Source organism: Heterocephalus glaber, unplaced genomic scaffold (genome assembly GCF_053883595.1).
Source record: "Heterocephalus glaber isolate CG9 unplaced genomic scaffold, H.glaber_assembly_v1.0 deba00001806, whole genome shotgun sequence".
Classification (NCBI taxonomy): Eukaryota; Metazoa; Chordata; class Mammalia; order Rodentia; family Bathyergidae; genus Heterocephalus; species Heterocephalus glaber.
In genome coordinates, this window is record NW_028258481.1 from 1,094,447 (window position 1) to 1,120,258 (window position 25,812).

The 25,812-nt window shown below is 64.7% G+C and overlaps 1 protein-coding gene across 5 annotated transcripts in view; it reads right to left on the reverse strand.

Moving 5' to 3' along the window:
* Nucleotides 1-795: 795 nt before the first annotated feature.
* Nucleotides 796-25,812, reverse strand: part of Dagla (diacylglycerol lipase alpha) — a 42,337-nt gene continuing 17,320 nt past the window's right edge. Inside the window, exons 1-20 of one of the 5 annotated variants that reach the window (XM_004874314.4) lie at nucleotides 18,932-19,228; nucleotides 18,462-18,599; nucleotides 15,781-15,992; nucleotides 14,957-15,058; nucleotides 14,584-14,722; nucleotides 12,704-12,791; nucleotides 10,919-11,053; nucleotides 10,447-10,524; nucleotides 9,272-9,396; nucleotides 7,761-7,914; nucleotides 7,380-7,463; nucleotides 7,222-7,299; nucleotides 6,809-6,889; nucleotides 6,395-6,537; nucleotides 5,971-6,039; nucleotides 5,746-5,818; nucleotides 4,979-5,175; nucleotides 4,550-4,679; nucleotides 4,110-4,297; nucleotides 796-3,415 (exon numbers count right to left, since the gene is read on the reverse strand). In XM_004874314.4, the coding sequence (XP_004874371.1) occupies nucleotides 2,482-3,415; nucleotides 4,110-4,297; nucleotides 4,550-4,679; nucleotides 4,979-5,175; nucleotides 5,746-5,818; nucleotides 5,971-6,039; nucleotides 6,395-6,537; nucleotides 6,809-6,889; nucleotides 7,222-7,299; nucleotides 7,380-7,463; nucleotides 7,761-7,914; nucleotides 9,272-9,396; nucleotides 10,447-10,524; nucleotides 10,919-11,053; nucleotides 12,704-12,791; nucleotides 14,584-14,722; nucleotides 14,957-15,058; nucleotides 15,781-15,992; nucleotides 18,462-18,556 (3,105 nt within the window). In that variant the 5' untranslated portion in view covers nucleotides 18,557-18,599; nucleotides 18,932-19,228 and the 3' untranslated portion in view covers nucleotides 796-2,481. Of the gene's footprint in view, nucleotides 3,416-4,109; nucleotides 4,298-4,549; nucleotides 4,680-4,978; nucleotides 5,176-5,745; nucleotides 5,819-5,970; nucleotides 6,040-6,394; nucleotides 6,538-6,808; nucleotides 6,890-7,221; nucleotides 7,300-7,379; nucleotides 7,464-7,760; nucleotides 7,915-9,271; nucleotides 9,397-10,446; nucleotides 10,525-10,918; nucleotides 11,054-12,703; nucleotides 12,792-14,583; nucleotides 14,723-14,956; nucleotides 15,059-15,780; nucleotides 15,993-18,461; nucleotides 18,600-18,931; nucleotides 19,229-25,812 lie in introns of those variants that run through there. The other 4 variants (XM_021251828.2, XM_087203804.1, XM_087203805.1 and 1 more) reach the window with 4 other exon arrangements.

Sequence of the window (25,812 nt, forward strand, 5' to 3'; positions counted from 1 at the left end):
GGACCTCTCTGGCCCTGACTCCACACCACGAGGGGAGCCCTGAGAGGCCAAGACAGAAGCTGCAGACAGGGAACAGTGCCCCCGCTGCATGGAGGGGGCAGGGCCTGGCCAGGTCTCCCGAGGTGTGCTGTTCCTGGCCAGCCTCCTGTCCTGGCCTGGCCTGGCCAGCCATCTGGTGGCTGAGCTCTGCCCCGTGCTGGGACCCCAGCACTGCCTAGCACTCAGCGCAGCAGGGTCATCCTGGTGCCCCAGGCCTAGGCAGCCCCTAATGCTCTCTGAGGGGTGCTGGGGGCACTGCCGCCCACATGCTGGCGTCTCTTCTGTCCCTGCTGCATCCCAGTGCAGCCCTGGGCCCGGGTGTCCACTGAGGTTGGAGCCAAGGGCGGGGTGCAGAATGCAGGCTCCAGGCCCCTCAACCCTCTGAACCACCACCACGTGCATGTGTACATATGTGGGCACGGCATGGAACCCAGGGTGCTCTGACCACCCAGCTACTTCCGCATCCCTTTTTGCCTTTGAGAGTCTCCCTCAGCCGCCCAGCTGTGACAGGAACTTGTGGTCCTCCTGCCTCAGTGCCCCTGGGTGTCCTGCCATGCCCAGCTCCAGCAGGGCTTCAACAGGGACGGCAGCAACTGGAGCCGCAGTCTGACCCAGCTCACAACCCGGGTGGGGTGGTACCTACCCCACCTGAGCACACCTTGCATCTTTGGGTCAGAACAGGATTGGGCTGGATTTCCAGTTTCCCCCTTTCCCCGCCCTGCTGAGACCCACACTGTAAGAGAGGTCACTCAAGGGGCCAGTGTGGTCCCACATCCATTTATACACAGATCTATACAATGTACAGAAACGGTATGTACAGGTATATTTATAGATAAGCTATATTAATCTCTCCTCTGTACAGCAGTATTATGTGGATCTTTCATACATTAGGTACAAAAAGTCACGGGAATGGCACGCAGAGTGCAGGAGGAGTCGGCTGGCCATGCCACGGCTACATCCAGAGGTGGCCGGGCCGGAGAGCTTGTGCTGCGGGTTGGGGCCGTCTGAGCCCCGGGCTGAGGGAGGCTCAGGCCCCTCCATGGACGGGGACATACAGCGGCCCATCCTCAGGGTAGCGGGGACCCTGGTGACCGAACCATGGCCAGGCCTGCCCTGGCCCAGTCTGGGACATGGTGCGGCTGTAGCCTGGGGGTCTGTCCTGTCCCTGATCCCAGCTCAGGCCTGGGCGCCCACCACCCTGGCACCAGGGCCCTTGGCAGCTGGCCGGGTGCTTGTGGGAGCTTCCGTGTGATTAGGGCTTGTCTAGTGTTTTGGGTCCTAGGAGCCACTGACTTTGTCTTGCTTGGGGTGGGTGGCCTGGTGTTGGGAGGGCGGGAGTCACAGAGAAGGAGACCCAGCTCCCATGTCAGGTCTCAGACCAGTGTCAGGTGGGGCCGAGCGCCGTCCCAGCATGGGGGGCAGAGGCGTCCAGGCCCAGGTACCAACGAGGGTGGGACTGGTCTGGGTCAGGGACTGGGGCCGCCTGGGAGGGGTGGGAGGGACAGGCAGGGGGGCCATGCTCCAGGATGGCCTCCCCCCGCCCCCCTGCTCCCGCCTGTTTCTTGGGCTGGAAAGGGCGGCCTCAGGCAGGGCACGGGTTCCTCAGGAAAGGCGCAAGCCCACGCACATGCATACATGCCCGCCCCTGCCCCTGCCCCTGCCCCGCAGGGGAGGACCCGCCCCTGGGCCGGGCACAGGGTCTGCAGCCCGAGACCCACTTCCTGCCAGGAGGGCAGGGGGTGTCTGGCTCCCTTGAGGGAGCCCTGGCCAGCAAGGGCAGGGGAAGAGGTGCATTTGGCTTCAGATCCCAGGCCCTGGCTGCAGGGCCCGCTGGGAGGAGGTGAGTGGCCAGGAAGCCGGCTGGGGAAGCTGGCTTGGGTGCCCTGTCCTCCTCCCGGGCGCTGACTCTGGATCCAGGGCTGGTCCCAGCAGCGCCCACTGCCCTTTGAGTGGCCATGGTCCTTGGGGGTAGAAGGGAGGCCAGGAAACAGCAGGCAGGTGGGGCAGGTTGGGTGCCCAGGACCGCAGTAGGAGGGGCAGAGCTGGGTGGCCCTGCCTGGCCCCCGGCTCCTCACCTGAGCACTCTAGGTGTGGTGCGGGCCAGGCCAGGCAGCTTCTGTAAACAGAGCCCTGCGGTCACCTTGGCGAGGCCACCCCAGGGGGCTGGGCAGCAGGCACCAGAGCTGGGGGTGGCAGGGCAGATGCCAGTGTGGGCCAGGGGGACAGCAGCCAGAGGGTGGCGGTAGGGGCCGGCTGCCCACAGCTGCCCTGCAACAGGGGAGCGGGGTGCCCCTCTGACGAGCAGGACCACCCACTTCACAGGGCCAGGTCCCAGCCGCCTGGCTCAGGGGGTCCTAGGCTGAGGTAGGGATGCGGACCCCGGGCTCACAGCAGTGCCCCATCCTGAGGCACCCAGCCCCTGGCAGTAGCGCACAGTGCCAGCTAGCGTGCCGGGATGACCAGGTCATCCCCGCGCCCAGCGGGCGTGGAGGTCCGGGCCTTGTCAGCTGCCAGGCACTCCTGGCTGCTGAGGGCCGTGGGCGTGAGGTCCATGAGCTCGCCCGAGGAGCTCAGCGGGAAGGACGGGGACAGGGAGATGCCTGAAGACGGCTCCGCTGAGCCAGCAAACAGCCGCGGGGGCTTGGGCACCAGGTTGGGCTCGAACTGGGCGCGGAGCAGGATCTCCTGCTGGCTGGGTGAGCGGGGACCCTCGGTGTAGTCGCTGGTGGGGCTCTCGGGTGCCACCATGCAGTACAGGTCCTGGAAGGAGCTGCTCTTGCTGTCCAGGTTGAAGAGGCTGTCGATGAACTCGGCAAACTCCAGCACCTGCGGGCTGGGCGACTCCCCCAGGCGACCACTGTGCAGGGCCAGGTCTCCGCAGGCCGCGCCAGCCCTGTCCCCGGCCACCACTGCCTCCTCCTCAGTGTGGGCCACGCTTGCAGGCCGCTCTGGGGTGGCACTGCCCCTGCCCGGGGTGGCCTCCAGGGGCTGTGTGTCCTGCGAGTGCTTGGACAGGCTGTCCGCGGCCAGCAGCTCGGTGCGTGAGCTCAGGGACGGGTTCTCCTCGGGGATGGCGGGGTCGATGTAGAACAGGTGGCCCTCATCGCGCTCCAGCACGGCGTGCAGGCTGGGAGAGCCCCGGATGCTGCGGAAGCCGGAAGAGCGGCGTGAGTCAAAGCTGTACAGGGACTCGGTGTCCGACAGGCTCTCCATGGTGGCCAGCGGCGCCCGCCGGGCCTGCAGCTCAGCCGCGAGCCGCTCCTGCGTGGACAGTAGCAGCAGCTCCACGGGGTCCTGGGGGGCTGCCGCCGCCACGGGGGACAGTAGCCGGCCCTCGGAGAAGCCCTCCAGGCTCATCACGGACTGGGACTTGCTCCTGCAGGGAGGGCATGGGTCACTCAGCCACCCGGGAAAGGCACGAGGCAGGCAGAGGTACCCAGATCTGCGAAAGGCCCGGGCACGGCCAGCAGCTCCTCCGGGTGGGCTCAGGGGAAAGATGCCTGGAAGGCAGCACCAACCTGCCCCGCACAGCCACTGCCCACACGCCCACCGCCTGCCCAGAGTGCGGCGACCACCAGGAGAGTGCACTGTGAGCTCCCGTCTGTGTAGCAGGGAGCATCAGACATCTGTGTGTCAGCCCCGTGTCTGCACGCCGAGACTGACTGTCTGCATGCCTGTGCTTGCACGCACTTCAGCACAAATACATGTATGGCGCCACAGTGGTCACGCCCGGCATCCCACCACTCTGCGAACTAAGGCAGGAAGATTGAAGTCCAAGCCCAGCCAGGGAACTTAGCACCTTAGCAAGACCGGGCCTCAAGATGAAAAACAAAAACAGGGCTGGGAGGTAGCTCAGTGCAAAGGACACCGGTTCGATCCCCAGGACCACCAAGGAGAAACAGTGAGCCCCTGCATGCACGAGCGTGTAGACACAGGTGCTGCATGTTTGGACGTGTGGCTCTGTCTCGCCTGGGCCAGGCCGAGAGACAGCAGGGCAGAGGGCAGCTTGCTCCCCAGCACAAGAGGAGCCTTCTCAGCGTGCACACAGCCTCTCCCTGGCGGGCGCTCACCTAACGCTACTGTTGCGCTGCTCTGTGGGTGGCAGCTCCAGCGCCAGCCCGGTGGGCAGTGGGGGCCCGGTGGGCAGCGGCTGCTGCTGGAAGATGAGCTCGGGTGTCAGGTCCACCTCGGTGGGGCTCACCATGATCTTGGCCGCGGAGAGCAGTGCTGTCTTCCCCTTGTTGTAGTTCTCCAGCACCTGGGGTATGAGGCATGGCACAGCCCCCTCGTGTCTGGCAGCCAGGCTGCGGTGCCCTCCGTGCCCGCTGTGGCGGCCGACATGGCAGAGGCTGTGCCCGGCTATGTGTCTGGCGAGCACCGGTGGCTGAGCTGCTAGGGACCCGGGCCCGATGCGGCCTCGCCTCCCCCAGGGTCTGATGGAGGCGCGGGGAGGACTGGTGAGGAAGTGCCCACCCATGGTCCCAGCTCCCGCCTGGCGAGCCACGCTCACCTTGTTGAGCCCTTCCATGACCACGTAGGGCAAGTGCTCATGCAGCATGGCCGGCGAGATGATGACCTCGTTGAAGGCCTTGTTGTCGCCCCAGATGGCGAAGTATGTGGGCTCCTCCTGCTCACAGCAGCTGCGGGACAGGGCGGGTCCCGTCACGGCCCTGCTGCGTCTGCCCGGGGGCCAGCCTGAGCCTGGCCAGGGTCACTGTCTGCCCACCAGAGGCCGGCCTCGGGAGGGAAGCAGGAGGCTGCCTCCCGTCCGCCTCTGCCTGCGGCGGTCGGGGTCCTGGGGACGGCCGCCCCGCCAGACTGCCATTCATCCTCGAGACCTGAGTGGGGCCAGTGGCCAGGGTGGCTGTGCTCTGTGCCCAGGCTGTGAGGCCCGCCCTCCTCAGTGCCGGCCACCGTGCCCACAGTGGGTGCCACCTACCAGCTGTGCTCCGCGGGGTGGTTGTGCACCACGTGGATGATGCGGCCCGGCGGGTAGAGCGGGGTGCTGGCAGACAGGGCGATGGTCAGGTCACTGGGGTGGGTCCAGAGCCGGGTGCTGGCCAGCGTGGTCACCTCCACTTCCTCGGGCAGCTCCGATTTGGGGATGCACTTGGTGGCCCCCACGATGATCCGCCACTGTGGGTCGGGGGACGGGACAGTCCAGCAGCAGGCCGAGTGGGCAGCAGGGGGGCCAGTGGCCAGGGGGCCAGGAAGAGCCACGCAGAGGGCCTGGGGTTGCTGGGTCCGGGGCTGCTCGGTCTGAGCCCTCCTGGAACAGCTCAGCTGCTGCTGGGCAGGGTTCCAGCACCAGGTTCCTGGCCTGGCCAATGCCCAGGCGGGGTCCCTCGTACCCAGGGTGGCTTCCCTGCCCCAGCTGCCACGCTCATCACCGGCCTGGCCCGGGTAGCACACCAGGGATCCCTGACACCACACAGGGTGCTGCAGGGGCTGGGATGCCTGCAGGGGAAGCCCGCAGGGTGGCAGGCGACCTTGGAGGTGACCTCAGCGGACCCCGCCGCACGCCCACAGCTCCAGTCCCAGCTCCCAAGGGCCTTGTGCCTCAGGACCCCGAGTTACAGGTGACTCCTGCCCATCCTGGGCCTCAGTGTCCCATGCTGCCTGGACAGGCTTAGAGACCTGCAGTCCCAGGACATGGTGGGCCTGGTGGGCTCTGTCCCTAGGGGGGCAGGGACGGCAGGGACCCACCTTGGGCTTGGTGCTGCGCTGCAGGACGTCCAATAGCTGCCTGCGGAAGCCTTCCAGCTGTGACAGGCCGATCCTGGGGAGGAAGGTGAGGGCCGCCGGGGTCACAGGGGACACCACAGGGCGAGCAAGAGGGCTGCCACCCCGTCTTCTCACCGCGGGCGACTGCGGGTGTGGAGGGGCCTAGGCAGGGGCAGGCCGGCAGGGGCCACATGGGAGGGGACTCGCCTGGGAACCAGGTCCTTGCCCAGAACCACGGCTGTCACGAACTCTTTGGAGTACTCCATCGCATCCTCGCTGCAAGGGAAGTCGAGGCACCTCAGGGTGGTCCCAGGCAGCTCCTGAGGACGGCTGTCCAGGGCTGGACGGGGGCATGCAACAGCCCTCATCCGCCCACCATGGGCGGTCAGGGCCATGTCACCAGCCGGGCCTGGGAGCCGCTAGGCTTGGTGTGTCGGGTCTCGGGGTCTGGCCTCGGTCATGTCCCCTCTTCTAGGGTGCTGTCCCCCTGCTGCCACCACGACTAAGCCTCTCTGTCCCAGGTGGGAGCCAGTGGACCCTCATAAGTGACCATATAGCCACCCCTCACTCGCTGGGAGGCCCCGCTCAGCTCCACGGCCGGAAGCCTGATGCCCGCCCGGCCACCACTTACCTCAGGAGGCCCCCGGGGGGCGAGTAGGCAAAGCACTTGAGGGTTGGGTACTGCGGGCGCAGGAGGAAGGACAGGATTGCGGCCGTGCCCGCGCCCAGTGAGTGGCCCACCACGATCAGGCCGTAGTGCTTGGTTCCGCGGCCCTGGGGACCAAGAGGTGTTTGGGTGTTGCCTGCGGCCGCTAGGCCAGCTCGGCTGACAATGCTCTCCGAGCCCAGGCGGGGACCCCTGCCACCGCAGGGTGGGTGGGCACAGGAGGGCACCCTCCGCCCACTCCAGCTGCTGTCCCTGGCGTCCTGCTGTATCTTAAGCTTCTCCACAGACTTCCCCTCCCAGGAAACTTCCACTCTGGAGCCCCGGGTCCCCGTGGAGTGGGCGCTCCCTCCGTCCCTGTGGGCGCAGGACTCGCCTCACCAGGTCTCGCCCAAAGGCCTGCGACAAGACCATCTCCTGCTCTAGCTTCTTCTTGATGTACTCGGCAGACAGCACCATGCCCTGGTGGGAAACAGGGGTGTCACGGGAAGCCTGGGGACCTGCAAACCAGAGACCCGCAGCCACTGGCCCTGTCCCCTGTGGGCCCTGCACAGCCTGGCTGTGGGGGCGGGTCACACTCACAGGGAATCGGAAGCCTGGCAGGTGGCGTCTGGCAGACACTGGTGTGGCCTCCCTGCTGCCCTGGGCTCTCTGGGGACAGCTGGGGACAGGGACCCGGAGGACAGACCATGCGGGCCCTGCAGGCGAAGCCACGCCCCCAGCTGGCCCTCCAGCAGCCCAGGGAGCAAGGCCTCCACCCACAGCAGCGTCCCGCTGCATGCTGAGCCGAGTACCTTGTGGCCCAGCCAGGTGCCATGGTGGCCCTCCACAGGGAGGCGCTCGGCATCGCCCGTCAGGTCTGTCAGGGCATCCTGGGGGAGGCAGGGGAGGGGAGTGGTGAGGGCAGGAGGGGGTCGGGTGGGGCACCCGGGCCTCTCGGGGCGCAGTGTACCTTGGGGGACAGCGTTCCCCGGATGCTGATCACCACTTTCTTCTTGTCGTGGTCCACAGCCACGTAGAAGGGGGTCTCGTACACCTGGGGGGGCTGCGTGTGAGCCCAGGGCCCGGTGGCCATACTCTGCCGCTGTCCTGGCAGCCCAGACGTCTGGCTCCCGCAGTGAGCGAGCCCTGAGTTCCCGGCACAAGGCCCCTGCCCTCCACTCTGACTCAGCCGCCCGAGCGCCGCCACCTCCTGGGGCACAGGGACCCTCGTCACTCCCCGTGGCCACCCTTGTGTCCTACGGCTGGGGCCAGGGGAGCCGGTCCTGAGCACAGGGCTGGGGTCCCCCTGCACGCCGCAGGTGGGGCCAGGGCAGAGGCAGCGGGAGCTCACCGCGTCATGGCAGGAGGTGTAGACAATGTCCACCGCTGTCATGTTCTCGTCCAGGAAGTGGCGCCGGATGGCGATGGCGTTGCAACCACAGCAGTTGTCCTCCTCGATGGTGACACCAGGGGCAAACCGGGGCCGTGTGGGGCACAGGCAGCAGCTGTGTCGGGGCAGAGCGCGGGCTGGCACCCCAGCAGCAGATTCCTGCCTGTCCCTCCACACCTGCTCCTGACGCGCGCCCCGCCTCCCTCTGCGGGGCGTGGACTCCCGGGTCCCCCACCTGCCTCCTCCCTCGGCCTTCCCTCGGCCCCTGGCCCCCGGCCGCCTCTGCCCCGTCTCCCTCCCACACCCCCGCCTGGCCTGCACTTGTCCCCGTTTCCACCTTGGCAGGGGCCCTGAAAGCCATCGAGCCTAGTGCCCCCCAAGGCCACATCCCACCCAGGACAACAGCCCTGCCTTCCCACGCCCCCTCTGCACCTCTCCTGGTGCTTCCCACCCCACAGGCCATGAAACACGCGTGGGCCCCACGGCTCACGCCCGCATGCTACACTGCTGGGCCGCTGCCTGCAGGGGCGACCTGGCCTCTCACGTGCAACCAGCAGGGTGCAGCTGCTCGTCCAGCCACCAGAGGGCGCCGCCAACCCACAGACCGGGCCCTGCCCTCTGGGGACGCAGCTGAGGCCTATCAAGGATCCTGAGCTTGGGTGACGCTTGAGCTGTCTTCCCTCACAGCAGAGCAGTCTGTGGGGTCATCACCTCCCCATGGGAGAGGCCTCCCGGAGGAGCCCAGGGTCCAGCAGAGACCCTGATGCCTGGGGTACAGACCACCCACCTACACCAAGCAGAGCAGGGTGCTGGCCAGGAGGCCCATGGTGGGGCACAGAGGTGGGGCGGGGCCTGTCACGGCATGCTGGCCCTTCCCGCTGTGCCCTCCCGACTGGGGGTGCTCCGCCACCCAAGCCTCAGCTTCCTCACCCCTGGGGTGGGGTGTGGACTGGGCGTGGAACAGTGACCCTCCCTCCCTCCACCCGTCCCTCCCTGGAGCAGTGGCCTGGGCCCAGGATAGGGGAGGTGGAGCCCCAGGGAAGCCAGCCCTTGTCCGGGGCGGCCTGGGGTCCACTGCCGGGTCCAGGCAAGCCGGCATGGGCTCCTTCCCCGGGGCTCGCCCATCCCAAGCCCTGGAGCAGGCCTGGGCCCTCCCCACACCCTGGGCAGGCGGTGCCAGTGCCCACGTCCTCTGTCTGCAGGGTGCCCTGGGCCTGCCCCCCAGGGCCCGTGGCTGACAAGACCACCAGGCAGACACCACCTCTTACAACTGAGGAAAAGGACTTGAGAGGGCCCTGTGCTGCTACCAGGCGCCTCGGAAAGTGGCCCTGGATGCAGGGAGACACGGGCAGAGGGATGGGGACAGAGCAGGTGGGAAAGGGAAGGGACCGGCAGTGCCCGCAGCGGTGACTCCCAGGTGCCCAGCTGTACCGCCCGTTGCGCAGGAGAGGCGCAGGAGAGGTGGCACTCACGAGCAGGAGCGGGCCAGCTGGCAGAGGCCACAGGCGGGCTTACGCATCAGGTACATGGGCCAGCCATAGGCCGCCAGGGCGAACAGCATGTAGTAGCAGACCTCCTTGTACCGCTGCATCTCGTGCTGGAAGACAGAGCCTGAATGGGGGCTGCGCCTCCAGCTCCCTGCACGTCCCTATTACTCCTGCTGTGCACAGCACGGGCCCTCGGGGACCTGTCCTGCAACCTCAGACTTCATGATCTGGGGACGGCAAATCACCAGGAGCACTGGATTGGTTTCCTGGCAGACAGTGAGTGTGTGAGCGGGGTCACCCTGCCACGGCCATCAGGCTGGGGAAAGGGTGATCAAGCCCGAGAGGCCCTGGGCCTCCAGCTGCCACACTGGCGAGGGGACACAGGTGGGCTCCCGGTCTGTGATGCGGGGGTGGCGCCCAGGCAGGGCCCCAGGAGGCTGGGGTCCCCTGGACAAGGCACCAGGGAAACCCGGTGGGTTGGTGGCCCGGGGCTGCTACAGATTCTGCCGGCTGGAGTGGCAGAGGGTCCCATCCATGCTCTGCAGGGCGCTGGGCTCCCAGATCTTGGGGAGACCATGCTGGGTCTGTGCCCAGGTTCCCACAGCCTTTGGGCCCCCCAGGGTCACCCCAGGTGGCAGCAGTCAGCCAGGCAGGTCATGGCGAGTGCAGATGCTGCTGGGGCAGCCGTGGTGGATTCAGCTGTCTGCAGAGTGGGCAGGTGCAGCCTGGGGCCTGGGCCTCCCTAAAGCATGAGGCCAGCAGGGCAGCCTTCCCCAGCCTCGCCTTGGGCCCCTCTGCTCCCCCACAGCTCCGGGTGAAGCTGTGCCCTGGGTCCCTTCACAGTGGGGACCGGAGGGCAACAGAGACCCCAGGCCCATGCTCCCCGGCTGTGCCCACTGCAGCCAGCTGCTGGCTTTCCTGTAGCGCTGGCTTCCACCCAAGGCCCCAGGGCCCCAGGGCTGGAGAGATGCAGCTGCGCCTGCCGTCCTGGGCCAGCAGTGGTGGGGTAAGGTCCCGGCTCACCCCGCCACCTCAAGAGGCCACAGCCACCGGCCAGGGGCCTTGGTGGGGGCTCGGGGCTACAAGGGAGGGGCATGGGATCTGAGAGCTGGGGCTCTGAGGAGGGCGGAGGACGGGGCCAGGAGCGGCTTGTGACTCACCGAGTTCTTAAGGTCGAGGTACTTGGTGTTTCTGGTCACGGGCATCCCGGACAGAAAGGCCAGGATGTCGTTGTTGGCCTGGAAGACAGGTGCGGAGGTGGGCGGGGGCCCAGCCCTGCGGCTCCACCGCTCCCCAAGGCCCCAGGGCCAAAGGAGCAGGGGCTCCCAGTGCCAGAGCCCCGTGATCAGAAGCCCGCTTCTAGGTCCCTCCTTGCGCCAAAGCAGTGTAGCCTTGGGGCACCCTGCGAGGGTAGGGGCTCTGCAGGCGCCAACACTGAGACCACGAGGAACGCAGAAGCAGCAGGGACGGGACAGCATGGGGAAGGTCTGGGAGGGCGGCCTGGACGCCCTGCTTGGCCCTGAGAAGGGGTCACTCAGCCTGTGCGAGGCGGCGGTGGGAGCTTGGAGCGGGAGGGGACTTGGGGTGGGGCGGGGCCTCAGGAGGCGGAGCCCGGGAGGCCTGCACGCTCACCTCATCCAGCACCGCGTTGCGCTTGGCCCGCTGCCGCTGGCGTAGCAGCACCAGGCCCGCAATGATGTCGGAGGGCACGATGTCCAGGTCTCGGAAAAACTCGGCGAAGAGGTAGGCAATTTCCGAGTAGGCATCCTGGAGGTCCGGGCAGGTGGAGGGCACAGAGCACAGGGGTGAGGCCGGCACCTGGGGACACTCCAGCCACCCCCCCCCCCCGCCTCTCCTTGTCGGCCCCACACCACGCTGTCCACTGCACCCGGTGCCAACGCTGCTGCCACCTCCTCTGTCCTTCTAGGCCCTGGGGCAAGGGCCCTGAAGGGGGCGCTCTCGCCTCCCGGAGGCCAGTGTCCTTCCAGACCCGTCAGGGACTAGACAGGTAGGGGCAGACTTGAGGCACTGGTTCTGTCCCATTGGGCTCACCCTGATGGGTCTGGCACTCAGGGGAAGAAACCTGGGGTGGGGGACTCAACGCCTAAAGATGCAGCTGGTGGAGAGGCCCCAGCTGCCAGATTCAGAAATACAAGCCCTTTACAGAGCCCGACGCCTGATCTCTAATGCTGGTGGCCAGGTTGTGGGTTTTTTCAATTATTTTTGTTGCTGTTTTATGCCACGTATCTGGAGGTTGAACCCAGGGCCTTCCCGCTGAGCTACATCCCCAGTCCTTTTCCATTTCAAGACAGGGTTTCACTAAATCACTAAATCGCCCAGGCTGGGCTCAAACTTACAATTCTCCTGCTTCAGCCTCCCAGAGTGCTGGATGAGTCCCACACCCAGGTTCCAGTTCAACTTTTTATTATTATTATTATTATTATTATTATTGGTACTGGGGATCAAACTCTGGACCTTGCGCTTGCGAGGCAGGTGGCAGAATCACTGAGCTAAATCCCTGGCCCCACAATACAAGTTTTTAAACAGCACAGCACAAACTGATCAGAAAGAGCACAAGCTTATTAAAAATCCAGGCCAAAAGTAGAGGCCTAGGCCTGGGCCTGGCCCCCTGGCTATGGGCATCAGACAGGACCCTCCAGGCTGAGACAGACTCTGAGTGAGCCCTCCCTGGCCTGGGCTCCTCGTGGCCTGTCCACACCCAGCACAGAGCCCCCGGAGTGCCCTGCTTGGGACTTTGGAGCTTTCTCGGGTTTGCTCACTCGCTCTGGGGGGAGCTGCCCTGCCAGGTTCCCACTGGCTTCTGGAGCGGCCTCCTGGCCTCCCTGCCCTGCCACCTACCAGCTGGGGGACACTCGGCTGGTCACAGCCCTGCTGGCACCAGATGACCTCTGAGGCCCTCCAGCCAGTGCTCGGAGCTGCAGGCTGCCTGTTTCCCACATACCCCAGCCCTCTCAGGCCACCTTGCCCTGTCCTCTGTCCCCTAACTTCTGAGCATCCTCCTAGGCTAACCTACATTCCAGGGCTCGAGGCAGTCCTCACGGCTTCAGTTCCTTCTGCAAAGCAAGTGACAGCTGACTTGTGGGCTGAGGCGTCACCAGGGAGACAGACCGTCCCACACTGAGCAGGCTGCCACGTCCAGCCAGGCCTGCCCACCGGCTCTGTTTTTCTTTTTCTTTTGGTTTGTTGAGACAGGGTCTCACTATGTAGTTCAAGGCTAGACTTGAAGTCACTGCGTAGCCCAGGCTGGCCTTGAACTCACAGCGAACCTCCTGCCTCAGCCTCCTGAGTGCTAGGATTACAAGTGTCTGCCACCACGCCCAGCTTGCCCACAGGCTCTGCCACAAGAGCAAAGGAACTGAGCCCAGGTGTGGCCCGAGGGTGGCTGCCCATACTTACGGACTGTGAGTCCTTGGTGCGGGTGCAGCACAGGAACACTTTGAGCCGCCGGGACCAGCTGGTGGCCTGGCCCTCTTCTAGGCGGTGCCTGGGAGGGGAACATGGGGCTGCTTGTGGAAACGGGGCGGCCATGCCCCGGCTTCCATCTGAGGCTCCCCCGGCCTGGGGCTCCTGCTGGCAGGGAAGCCTGGCACCCCAGGACACGGTGGGCTCACTCCCTGGCACACTCTGGAGGCTCGGGCGAGGCCTAACCCAGGGCCATACTGCAGCGGGTGGAGAGCTCACCCGGAAGCCCTGGGCCCGGCAGCAGAACAGGCCTCTCTGTGCTCTGGGCCAGGCCCCAGGAGCACAGGCCCAGGCTCTCGAGGCCAGCAGGAGGGCCATGCAAGCCCATCAGCCTGGGCTCCTCTCTTCACAGGAGTGCCCCACTGGGTCTCCAGAGCAGGCGCCGCTGGGGAGGGCCAGGTCTCCGGGCTTCAGAGGGCCCCGGCCATGGGCAGCCAGCATCTAAACCCGTGAGCTTCCTTCCAGGGCCGGGTGAGGAGACAGGCCCAGCTGGCTTCCCGGGACGCAGTTCTCTGCCGCTTTCCAACCCCTCGGGGAGGGAAGATTCCTGCCCGCCTGCAGGCTCCAACGAAGTGCCACTGAGACGCACCAAGGGGCGGGTCATTTGGGGACTTTGAGCTGGCCAGTGACAAGTGTGGCTCAGTGCCTGCCACAGCTACTGCAGGAGGCCAGAGACATAAACCCAGGCTGGCGGAAATTCCTGGTCCCGAACCCCCTGCCCTGCAGCACACTGAAGCCAGGAAGAGGCTCCTTCTGCGAAATCCCGAGTCAAGGCTCCCAGGAGGGTGGGTGCTGGGCACGGGCGCCCTCCTCAGCCTCAGCGACTTCAGGCAGGGACGGAGCCCATGCCAGTCGCTGCCTCCCTGGAAGTGGGCTTTGGAGCGCACATTGCAGCCTCAGCCCGGGCAGGCAGAGCCCGCATGGACAGAAACCGCAGCAGGTCGAGGGCGGCAGCTCAGGCCTGTCCTTCACCTTGTGGCGGAAACCACAGAGGCTCTCTAATTAAAACACAGCAACCGCTGCCTGGGCCCCGGGCGATCACCCAGCCGGGAAGGGAAGTTTCTTTCCAGGACCAGGTCAGGGAGGGCGTGAGGGGCCATGAGTGAGGCAGGCGGGGTGGGAAGCAGCTGGGGGCGGGGGAGCAGGCTGGTGCTCAGGGCTGGGAGGGGGCCCGGCTGGGCGAGGATGCTGCTCGCAGGGAGCGGAGCAGATCCGAGGGGCTGACGTGGAAGGGCCTGTGCCATGCCGTGTGGAGGACGGCTGGGCTTGGTGGGTCCTGGGCGGGTCCTTGGGTGGGTCCTCCCAGTCGCCACGCAGAGCCAGTCTGCAGGCTGGATCTCAAAGCCCTTGCACTGGGCGGCAAAGGGGCCAAAGCAGAAGGAAGGGCTCAGCTCTGCCTGGTCACCAGGTCAGTGCGGCCCACCAGAAGGCCCCTTCATTTCTCCCTCGCCCTGTCTGCCGTGGCTCAGTGTGAAGCCCAGGCCCGCCCTTGCCGAACCTGGTTGTGTTCTCCAAGCCTTGAAGCCCAGGTGGCCCTGCCTGAGGGGTGAGGCGAGGGCTTATGGCAGCCCCCGGCTGGTCCATGCCCTGCCTTCTGCTCTCTGCACAACCTCAGGTCCCCGTGCGGAACAAGGACAGCTGTCCATGGAGCGGTGGCGCGCTCTGCATACCTCCCATGTGCTGCTGCCAGCACTGGCGCCTCCCTCACCACCTCTTGTAACCCTCAGCCACTCCCTCCCCGACCACGTGGAACCCGAGACAGGGAGGGCAAGGCCCCCACTGACGCCCGTGTCCCCCACCGCCCGCCCACTGACCGCAGGTTGTAGGTCCGCAGGTTGCGCTGCCTCCTCTTGGTGGCCCTCAGCTTGACGAAGGTGCGGCCCGTAGGGTCGAAGACGCAGAGCACGGTGATGCACACGCTGAGGATGACCACCCAGTTGCAGACGACCATCCCTGGGGCAGCCGTGGGGGGCGAGGGGCGCGGGGGACACGGTCACCAGCTCCGAAGCAGGGACACCGGGGCACAGGGCCGAGGCCCAGCTGCCCTGCCCGGCCCTGCAGAGCCCGAGCCCAAGGCCAGGCTGGCACACAGCGGCCGCCCTGCTGCCCCGTGCCAACCTCGGCCCACCCAGCCCGGGCCCTTGGGTTCCCCGCCGCCCGGTGTGCCCTCCACCCTGGCTGGCATACCAAGGGTGACGTTCTTGGCAGTGAGGTCATTGCAGGAGGTGTAGTACTGGGTGAGCCACACGATGCCCACGATGGCATAGATGAACTCGATCACCAGGATGGCTGCAGGGAGAGAGAAAGGCCAGGCTGAGGGCTGCACCGATGCCTGCCAGGCAAGGGCCGGATGCCTGACCCACCAGAGGCACAGGCCTGAGGCTGCTCCCTGAAGCACTGGAGGGGAGGGAGGGGAGGTGGTTCCCTGCTCCTCCTGGACTTCAGAATTATGATCAGCCCTGTGTTAGGTGAGCTCCCTGACCTGAGTCCTCAACTGAGACCTGGGGTGACAAGGTCCATGTCCCAAGACTGTGCAAGGCCGGGGGTGCCTGATGCAGCCCCAGCTCCCACCTACGAGAGGAAGACACGAATGTCCACTCATGGAAACCACGGCCTCCCAGCTCCAGCCTCTCAGCCTGCAGGAGGAGACGGCGAGGCCTCCTCCAGGAGGGATGGGCCTGTTTGGGACATCACAAAGAAGGTGCCCTGCAGCAGCACCCTAGCTAGAATCAGGGACAGCAAAATTCATCCATAAAGGGTCAGAGAGCAAATACTGTAGATCTGGTCCTATGGGCTCCGAATAAATGACTCATCCTGGCTGCTGCAGGGCCAGCGCCGCCCAGGGTCCTACAGACGAGTGTGCGTGTTTCCACAAACTTCATTCACAGTGTGCCCACCCAGGCAGTCTCCCCCATCGCTGTCCCTGGTGTTGGCATAGGCTCGCCCACGGCATGCACAGCTGAGTGGCTGCACGGGCATCTGAGCACCCCCACCCCGGGGGCAGCCCTTACCCAGGCGCACGTAGAGCACGTACTGCATGGAGTCCCGGGGCTCTGTGTAGAGGATGCCCCCACGCATGCTCAGCCAGATGATGGCCATCTCGGCGATCATGCAGCTCAGCAGGATGCCCAGGTAGCCGCGGCCGTGGTCCACCAGGTTCAGGGAGCAGGCCTCGTGCGGGCTGTAGACCAGGCCGAAGAGCACCACGGACAGGATCACAAACCTGAGGGAGGACCCGGGTCTGCACCACCAGACAGCGCCGGGCTGTGCTCAGCGAGAGGGCAGGGCAGGAGCCAGGAGCCTGTGGCCATGGTTTAGATCTGGAACTCGGCCCCCAGGGCTCCCGTGCTCAAGAGACTGGGCTCTGGTAAGGTGACTGGATAGGGGGGGTGAGACACTCCCATCCGCCGAGTGTTCACCCCCTGAAGAGTCAGTGGGAAATGGCCTGTGAGAAGGCAGGGTCTGGGGAAGAGGCGGGTCGTGTGGCGTGGCCTGGAAGGCCGTGGCTCCTCCCTTCTCTCTGCTTCCCAGCAGCCAGACACCAGCAGCTTCCCTTCTCCCAGGCCCCACCACCACGCTGTTCCTGCCTTGGAGCCAGCTGACCAGGGACTGTAACTATGAGCCAAAATAAACTCTCCACCTTTATGCTGCAGATGTCAAGGATATTGTGTCCCAACAATCAGAAGGTGACCAAGACAGGTTTTGGTACCAAAGAAGTGGGGTCACTAAAGTGGCCATGTGGTTCATAAGCCTTTGGAAGTGGCATGCAGGAGGTGTTTGGAAAGGTTTGGAGATGCTGGCAAGACAAGCCCTAGAATGCTCTGAGCCAAGCTTAATGGGCAATTGTGGTCAGAGCTCTGAAGACCAGAAAGCTGACAGAAATGCAGACAGTAAAGGCCAGGCTCAGGTTTCTGTTGAGAAGGCCTCCATTGGCAGTTGGAATACAGACCATGTGTATTATACCCAGGCAAAAAATTTGTCTTCACTTTGCCCATGTTCTGAGACTTCAGGAGACTGAGGAAGGCAAACTAACAAGGCAAACTAACAAATCTGGAGGAAATTTTAAGGTAGCTCAACATTTGGGCTGTAGCATGGAAACTTCTGTCTGCTTTCACCCCGATTTACAGTGAGAATCAAGAGCAAAAAGCCCATTGGAGAAGTTTTCAGTTGGCCTGCACAGTTGGGGCCATGGAGAGCAAAGTGGAAAAGATAAGCATTGAAGAAGCTGGTGGTTTTCACAGGGTAACAGTAAAGGTGGCTAAGGGCACTTGAGGCATCAGTAAGACACCACTGTTCTCAGGCTCAAAGGTGCGAAACTATAAGCCTTTTCTTTGAGAAGAGAGTCCCTGGCCCCCGCTCGAGAGCGCCACCTAGGGGATGGCTTCTCCAAGACTCACTTCACAGTGCTCCACCATTTGGGCACTTGGAGGCCTCAGCAGCCACAGCCCAGGGGAACTGGCTACTGCTTGAGCTGGTGGCAGACCTTGAGGCCACCCATGGTGTGGTTTCCAGGCATGGAGAATGCGAGAGTTCTGAGATCAGGAAGGCGTCCACCCAGACTTCAGAAGAAGGCCCAGGAGGCCAGGCAGTGAGCCCAAGAGGGCAGTGTGGGAAGCTGTGAGAGTGAAGCTGAAGGTACAGTGGAGATGCCAGGAACACAGATGCTCCGCTGAGGAAGGGTGCAGGCAGTGAGTGGAGCCGAACGAGAGGCATGAGAGCTGCCACTGGCAACGCTGTTGGGGTGGGTTGGCCCAAGCCCTTGGAGCCCACATCTCTCCACAGCTTGTGCTGGGCGATGGATGTGGAACTACAGGATTTAAGGTTTGCCCTGCTGGGTTTCAGTGTTGGTTTGGATCCAGCCCTTTCTATCCTGCTATTTCTCCCTTCTGGAATGGGAATGTTTACTGTACCATTGCATGTTGGCAATGTTTAATGTTTTTTTATTTCCACAGGGGCTCACAGCTAAGGGTTTGCCTTGAGTCTCATAGGGTACTTTGGACTTGGCTCTGTGTCAGCAATGCTGGAACTGTTAAGACTTTGATGACTCTTACAAATGCACTAAATGCATTTTCTATAAACACGTGGACACAAGTCTTTTGGGGGCCAGAGGCAGAATGCTATGGTTTAGGTCTAGAAATGTCGCCCAAAAGGCTCCTAAATTCAGAGGTCAGGCTTTGGAAGGTAACTGGATGGGGGGGTGCTATACTCATCAGTGGATCAATACAGGAGAACTCAGAGCTAAATGTCCTGTAGAAGGTAGGGTCTAATGGGAAGAGGTAGGTTGCTGGGGCGTGGCCTAGACCCGTGCACTCTGTCCCCAGCTGGTCCTCCTCTCTGCTCCCTGACTGCCAGGCCCTCCCACCATGCCCTTCCTGCCTTGGAGCCAGCCGATTAAGAACTGAATCCCCTAAAAGCTGTGAGACAAAATAAACCTCTCCTCCTTCAAGTTGTGAGCTTCACATATTTTGTCCTAGTGATGAAAACGTAAGACACCTGGCTACATCATCTGCTGTCAGCAACCACCTGGTGACTGGCCGGTAGGTGACCTGGCTCCTCAGGCACACTACCCAGGGGGCTCCATCCTGCAGGTGCCTCCTTGGGGAGCCAGGAGGTCAGGGAGGGTGAGGGCCCAGGCAGGAGGGCAGGCGGCCACAGGCTGCCTCCCAGGTCTGCAGCCCGGCACAAGACTCACCAGGTGGTGTGCAGGAGGAAGAGGAAGATGGCTGGCAGGACGAGGTCATCGCTGCCCACAGACCAGCGCCGCCGGAACACCACAATCCCGGGCATGGCTGGCGACTCTGGAAGGCTCAGCAGGCCTGGTGCTCACCTCCTGCAAGAGAGCAGAGGACCCTGGAGCAGCCTGGGCAGGCTGTACGTCCCAGGGCCACTGCGTTCATCCCAGATGTGGTCAGCAGCGTTCGCATCTCTGGTACCGGTGGTGACTCCCTCTGGGCCACTGGAAATACTGAGCCCTCCCTAGGCAGGAGCTGCTTCCTGCTGCTCAACTCCTAGAGTCAACATCAAGGACCCCAGCAGCGAGATGCCAGCTCAGGAGCACCCAGGACCCTCCCCAGGGCCGGAGGAGGACGGCAGCACAGGCAAGAGGTCATCCGGGCAGACCCTGGTGGCAGGGCAGGGAGTCTGCAGCCCACAGAGGCTTACATGGCACCTGGTCCAGGGGGGAGTGGCAGGTCCTCCTCTCCCCAGGGATGGCTCCGGGGAAGGCATGTGTCCTCGGAGGCTGGTATCACTCAGGAAGGAAGCAGCCAGGTCCTCCCCAGCCAGTGGGCACAGCCCTTGGGGTGGGCGAGGGGACATGGGGCCGGCTGGCCACTGGCATGTCTGGCCCAGCCTGTCCCCTGCCCCGCGTGCGGCCACTTTGTACAGCTCTCCAGGATTGCTTGGTGCTGGCAGCCTGGCGGGCTGGCCTGCCCGGTCGTGCCTGCTCCTCCCCCCAGGAAGTGACATCATCCACACTCTGAGGAGGAGCTGAGGAGCGGGGACTGGGGAATGGAAAGGGAGAAGGGCGGGGATGGGGGAGACGTGTGTTAGGCGGCCGGGGGCGGGGGCTTTGTGCGCCTGTGACAAGTGGGCAGCGCTCCTGGGTTTGCAGAACCCGGACCTGGCTAGGCAGGAAGGAGGGGCTGGGCAGGAGGAGCTGGAGCAGCTGCCTCACCACCCTCCTCTGCAGGTGGCTCAGAGGCTGCGCGGAGTATGAGGTTGGGCTTGCGGGGCTGCGGAGTGCTCCCCACACCATGGGACACATCCAGAGGGCGGAGGTCAGCAGCAGGGCCGGGGCTCTGCATTCTGCCCCAAGGGCTTGGTGGAGCAGGTCTGGCCACCATGTGCCCAGCTCCTCTGCCTCCCAGAACACCCGCCCTGAGGCCCCCCTCCCTGCACAAGGCCTCCTCGGCCTCACCCGTCCCCTCGTGGGGTCTGCGGGGCAAACACCCTTTGGTCACGAGGACCATTCACCCGTCACCCGGCACAGGCACTCGGAGCTGCCACAGGGCCGCCAAGACCCTGGAGCCACAGGGCCAGTGGCAGCCTCTGTCCCCCCACGGCCAGCAGCTGTGGCCAGCCCACCGCCACCCAAGCCTAGGCACACAGTGGAGACCTCACAGCTCTAGCCATGTGATACAGGAGTCGTGGCTCAGGGTCCTCATCTGTACCGTGTCCCCCTGCCTACCTCCCAAGGCTGGCAAGGATGATGAGCGACATGGCACGCAAGGCCCAGGCCAGGCCAGAGCAGGCCGGAGCGTCGGGGTCCAAGGGGCAGCGTGGGCCTGAGTCAGCGCCCCGCCCTGTCCGGCCACCATGCTGCTCGGCCTCCCACACTGGTCACCTACAGGTCACGGCCCAGGAGGGGTGGCAGGCCCCTGCTGCACGGGGTTCATGCCACAGATCCATGTCCCAAGAGGCTATTTTTAAGGGCCTGAAAGGCACCTTTTCTCTGAGACCGTGGTGGTCACAATGAGGGCCTGTTCCCGTGGCTGTGACGTCATCTGCAGGAAGTGTCCCAGGAGGGCAGCAGAGCTGCTTCCCTGTCTGGACGCCCCCAGGGCAGAGTCGCTGAGGCAGGGGCAGGGAAGAATGACTTAGGCAGCCCCAAGAGCCTCCCTCCTTCCTGCCCACAAGGCCCAGTTTCCCCATGATGATTCAGGCCCTGGGGTGTGGCATGCACCACTCTGGGAGTTCCTCTTTCTAAAAATGCTACTCTTTAGAAGTCATGCTGTCCCTACATGGAAACCCTTCTATGCTCCCCGTGGTCTGCAGGATCAAGTCCAAGCCACGCAGTGAGTGACGAAGCCTCGGTCCCTGTGCCACCTCGGCAGCCTCAGCCCCTCTGAGAACGCCTGGAGACACAGCCTGTCCTGAGGGCAGGGCCTGGCTCACCGAGGCCTCCCCTCCCCTCAAGCAGAACTTGCTGCTCCCCAAAGATTCCACCCCGCAGGCTGCGGCAAGCTCCAGGTAGCTACCTCGTTCCGCCAGGCAAAATCCTATCATTCCAGCCCAGTCAAGTCACCTGCTCCTCAACAGATTCGTCTCCATCATCCAGGCTGGCCTGGAATTTACTATGCGCCCTGGCTGGGCTTAGACCTGTGACCCTCCTGCCTCGGCCTTCGAGTGCAGGGTGGCAGGTGCATGCCATGGCCCACCTTGAAGCCCTCCTTGACAGCTCCCTCCTTCTAGGCCCCTCACTCAAACGAGGTCCGGACACACCGACCTACAGTTAACCTGCTGATGCCAGGCGGTGGCCTCTGCCCATGCCAGCTGTGACCGGGGCAAGGCGGCAACCTTGCTGTGCCTCTGTCTCCTCCCATCTCAGGGTCCTGGTGAGGCCACCGGACCTCTGGGAAGGGCCAGCCTGCACTTCTCCCGTTACTGCTGCTGGAGGACACCGAGACTTCGCCCAGGCGTCCCCATCCCCCTGTGCTGCCCAGCACCCATAGTGGGGGAGGAGTGTAAGGCACAGACTTGGGGCAGGCACGTGCCCCTCGCAGGTGGACACAGAGGCTCAGGAAGGACGCTCGCTTGTGGTGCCCGCCAGGTGCTGCACATGGCCCAAGTTCCCAGGCGGCTCCCTCCTTCCTTCTGAGTTGGCCGTTACCACAGTGTCACTGGGGAAGCCGGAGCCAGGCCTCTCCTGCCGCCCCAAAGATGCATAAGCTTCCAGAAGCCAACCCAGTCCACCCACTTCCCACCAGGGAAGGATCTCCGCCTCCAGTCACCAATGCCCTCACCCTGTGGCCAGGCCACTGCCTCCTGCCGACGGCACCCAGCCTCACCCCCAGCTGCCCGCCAGTGAGCATCGGTGCCCTAGGGTTGGTGGGAAGCTGTCACCGGGCACAGAAGCCACAGTGGGCTTGGGCCATGGAAGCCACAGCCTGCCCCAGTCCTGCAAGTCCTCTGCTCTAGGCACAGCGAGGCTGGGCCCTGGCAGCCCGAGGCTCCGTCCACCCCAGCGACCTTCTCCACTCTTGGTGGTTAGGAAGCTCTGACCCTCCAGGGCCTGACGATGGACAATGGCACACAACCTCCGAGAGCAGCAGGTGGAGGGGCTGCATGCACACTGGTGTTGCTAGGCTGGGGGGGTCTGGTGGCTCCAGTTCCTGCTTCATCAGCCTGATGAATCAGCTGTGTTTTCTCCCCACCCGAGCTCTTCACAAACACTGACACGGGGGACCCCAACCACTCCACGAGGAGGTGCTGTCGCCACCGTACTTCAGACAGCCGACCTGTCTGGGGCCCCAGGCCGGGCTCCAGCACCCACACTTGGCCTCCACTTGCTGCTCTTGCGGTGAGGATGCCACCAGCTGCCCATCGAGCTCCGAGCTAGCTCCGGACCTGTCAGGGTTTGGATCCTAATGTCTCCCCAAAGTTGCACATATGCAGAGGCGGGCTTCGGAAGGTGGCCGGGTCATGGGGCGCTGTGCCCAGCAGGGGATTCACCCACGGGCGAGGGCACGGCTCAGAGCGCTGCAGGAGGCGGGGCCTGGGTGGCCGTGCGATCCACTGGGTGAGACGGGAAGGGAGATTCTGGCCCCTGCTCCTCCTCTCCTCCTGGCCTCCGGGCCCGCCGTGGGGTGAGCAGCGTCCCCCGCCAGCCCCTCTGCCGAGCTGCTCCTAGCTGAGAGCCTGGATCATCCCCTGGAACTGGGAGCGGAGATGAACCGCCCCTTTAAGAAGTGGGTGCTGGCGCGGATTTAGCTCAGTGGTGCCGCCGCCTGCCTCAAAAGTACAAGGTCTTGAGTTCGATCCCCGGTACCAAAACACAAAAAGAAGTGGGTGCTGCCATTGGAAAGTGGCAGGGACACAGCGTACACAGGCACAGGGTCTGTGAATGGCCGTAGGAGCCATAAAGTGCTCTCCTCCAGGAGCTCCATCCACCAGGCTGGGCACCACCCCGCCTCGCACACAGCAAACCACAGCTTGGAGAGAGGCGACATGAGTCCCCCAGGGATGGCATGGCGAGGGTGTGGCAGCGCCGGGCCTCACGCAGCCTCCTTGACTGCTTGTTCCCAGGGGCGCCTGGCTGAGGCCCACAGCCCGTTTCACCCCCGGGCTGCTGCCCCTGCACAGGAGTGGGACAGGCAAGGGCAGCAGAGAGCGCTGGGCCGGACAGTGCATGCCACCAGCTGTGCACCCAAGGAGGGCTGAAGGCTGTCGCTGTTCACACATCAGCTGTGCTGGAGCGGAGTGGAGCAGAGCTGCCCCCGCCGGGGCAGGACTTCAGCAGGGGTGGTCCTCACACGCCCTGCTCTCTGCCTCCCACCAGGCTGGCCTCCGAGGTGAAGCAAGCGCTTCCTGTGGCCCTCACACTTAGGGGTCCTCTCTACAGCCCCACAGGTGGGGAATGGGCCACCTCAGGAGTGGGAGACGGGTGTGGAAGCCGGGCCCTTCTGCCATGCTCCCCACAGGGAGACGCTGTCTGCCCAGCAGCCCGAGTGCCAGCCCTGCCACTGCGAGAAACGCCGGTGCCACTGTGCTGGACCCAGAGATGCCATCAGCAACCCCTCCCCCTGGAGCATGGTTCCCAAACTCGCCTGGCACTTACTACACGAGGAGGGGGGCAGCAAGCAGCCGGCAGACTTCTGCCTTCATCAGTAACCACCCGCAGGGCACTACCCCTAGGGCACTTTCTGGATGAGGGAAGGGAGCTGGGAGAGTGGGTAACACACCAAGGGCTGGGGCACTGTGGTTCTGGGCCTGGCTTCTCCCCACCCTGGGGCTCCATTTATCACTGGTCCTCTGCTCCCATGCTAATTATTTTCCACTCTTCTCCAATGAGAAGAATTTGCCATCTGCCACAGGCCCTGCCACTGACACCAGCCAAGTCCCTGGATCAGCCTGGCCTTTGCTTCCTGCTGGTTGCTCTGGGAGGGCGGCTGGTGGCTGTGGCTGGGGAACTGGGAGGCGCCAGACCCCAGCCTTCCCAACCCCTCCCCCCGGGCTGGCTCTGACCTGGCTGAGCAGAGCACAGGGTCCACAGGCCCTGGCTGGCCAGCTTATTCCTGAATTCTCTCCCTCAGAGAACCACTGACCTTCCTGAGTATCCAGTGCCCTGGGCAGTGGAAATGGGCTTGCTCTGCTGACCAGGCCATAGTGCAGCCTCAGGGACAGGCCCCACGGTGTCCGGCCCTCCCCCACCCCCAGCCTCCTTGTCCCTCCCGCTGACACGCCCTCCCGGCAAGCAGGCAGCCCTGGCTGGACCTTGGGTCTGTAGCCACCGAGTCCTGGTTTCCTCATCTGTATAATGGGTGTGGGGCCCTCCCGTGATAGCAGCATGCAGAGCCCGTGCCCACGGCTCCCCTCCCCGGTGGCCCAGCTCCTGGGTGGCCAGTGAGCTGAGAACCCCCACCCATGGGTGGCACAGGTCACAGAGCTCCTGCCAGGACACCTTGTGCCTGCGTCTGTCCCTGTTCCCATGGCGACCCTTAAGAAGCTGCGGCCCGGAGCAGTCCAGCGCCTCACCGCCCACCCCTGCCCTGGCAGGCTCATTCCCCACATGCCCCCGCCAGCGGGCTGCTCAGCCCCAGCCACACCCTTCTGCTGCTGCGATACCTCCACTTCAGGAGAAATTAGCACCTCTCCTCATTAGGCACCCAGCGGGCTGTTAATGAGATGCTAAGCAGGCACTGCTGGGCCTGCACCTCCCAGGCCTACCCTGCCAGCGTACCGCACTCCTCAGCCTGGCTGCTCCAGGGCAGGTGCTGCCTCCCGGCAGGGGCTGCAAGGCCTGGCCTCCCGGGCAGCCTTGCCATCTAGGGCACCGACCTGCTGCTCGGGCGATCGGTTTCCTGTCACCAAGCCCTGGGCACCTTGGAAGCAGGCAGGGATCGAGTGACGGTAATGGGAGCCGGTCCCTGGGGGGGAGGTCTGCCTGCTCTGCCCGGTCACCAGGGGCCAGGCGCGACCACCACAGAGCCCGCGGCAGAGGTGCACCATCTTGGTGCACAGGGTGTCCTCAGGCCGCGCGGGCGGGTGGGCTGCTGTGGGGCCCCGCACAGGCCCCCAGCCCGGCCCAGGGCTCATCCTCTCCCCTGCCTGGTCCCAGGGCAGGGCTGTGGGGGGAGCTGCTGACCTAGAGCCAGGGCCACCGTGCCTCCCTCGTCTCAGCGACATGGCTGGGCCCTCCCACCAGCCACGCCAGCCTCCAGGGAGCAGGCGGAGGAGGCCCCGGGGGTGGAGGGAGGAGGGAGGGCCGGCCACCTCCCAGGCCTTCAGTGTCACATCTGCTGTGCCGGACAGGGTGGCGGTGACCGTGCCCCTCCCAGGGCTGCCCGAGGGCGCACTCAGCTAAAGTTGTGGGGTGCTAAGGGTGGGCGCTGGCGCGGAGCGGGTGCCCTGTGCTGTCAGCGCCTCCCAGGCCCAACCCCAACATCCCCCGCCGGTGCACACAGTTCCATCGAAGTCAGCCCCTCCTCAGGAGCGCATGCTGGCCCTCAGTACCCTCTGAAGAAAGCCAACACCCGGGCCTGTGTTGCAAAGCCCTGTACCCTACTGCACGCCCTGCGCCCATGCCCTGCTCAGTGCCAGCACCTGGGCCAGCCGAGGGCTCACTGGGCAGCAGTAGCCCTCACTCCGCAGGCTTCCGGTGCCTCTGCCCCGCCTGCCTCAGGACTCCAGAGCTCACCTGCCTCTCCCAGCCCTGGGAACCAGGAGGCCGGGACAGGGCCAGGGCCAGAGGGCGCGAGGGCCAGCAGGAGCAGGGCTCCGGCCTGCTGACCCCTGATGCCAGGAATGGGTGTCATTTTCCCTCCTGGGGCCCTGCCCTCGGGAGCTCGGCTCCCACTGAGTTCGGGTGTGGCAGGAGGTGGAGGTGGCCCTGCTGGCACTGTGCTGCCACTTAGCCAGGGCGCAGCAGGGTGGCGACAGGCGTTTGGCAGCTGAACTCCTCTCGCAGACCTCTCAGTGGAGGGGCCAGCAGGGCAGGCGTGGTGCTAATGCGATGCCCACCGGGACCAGCAGGCCAGCGGGAAGTGGCACCTGGCGTCCTCGGGGCTCGGGCTTGGGGTAGTCTGCGTCACAGCTCATGCCAG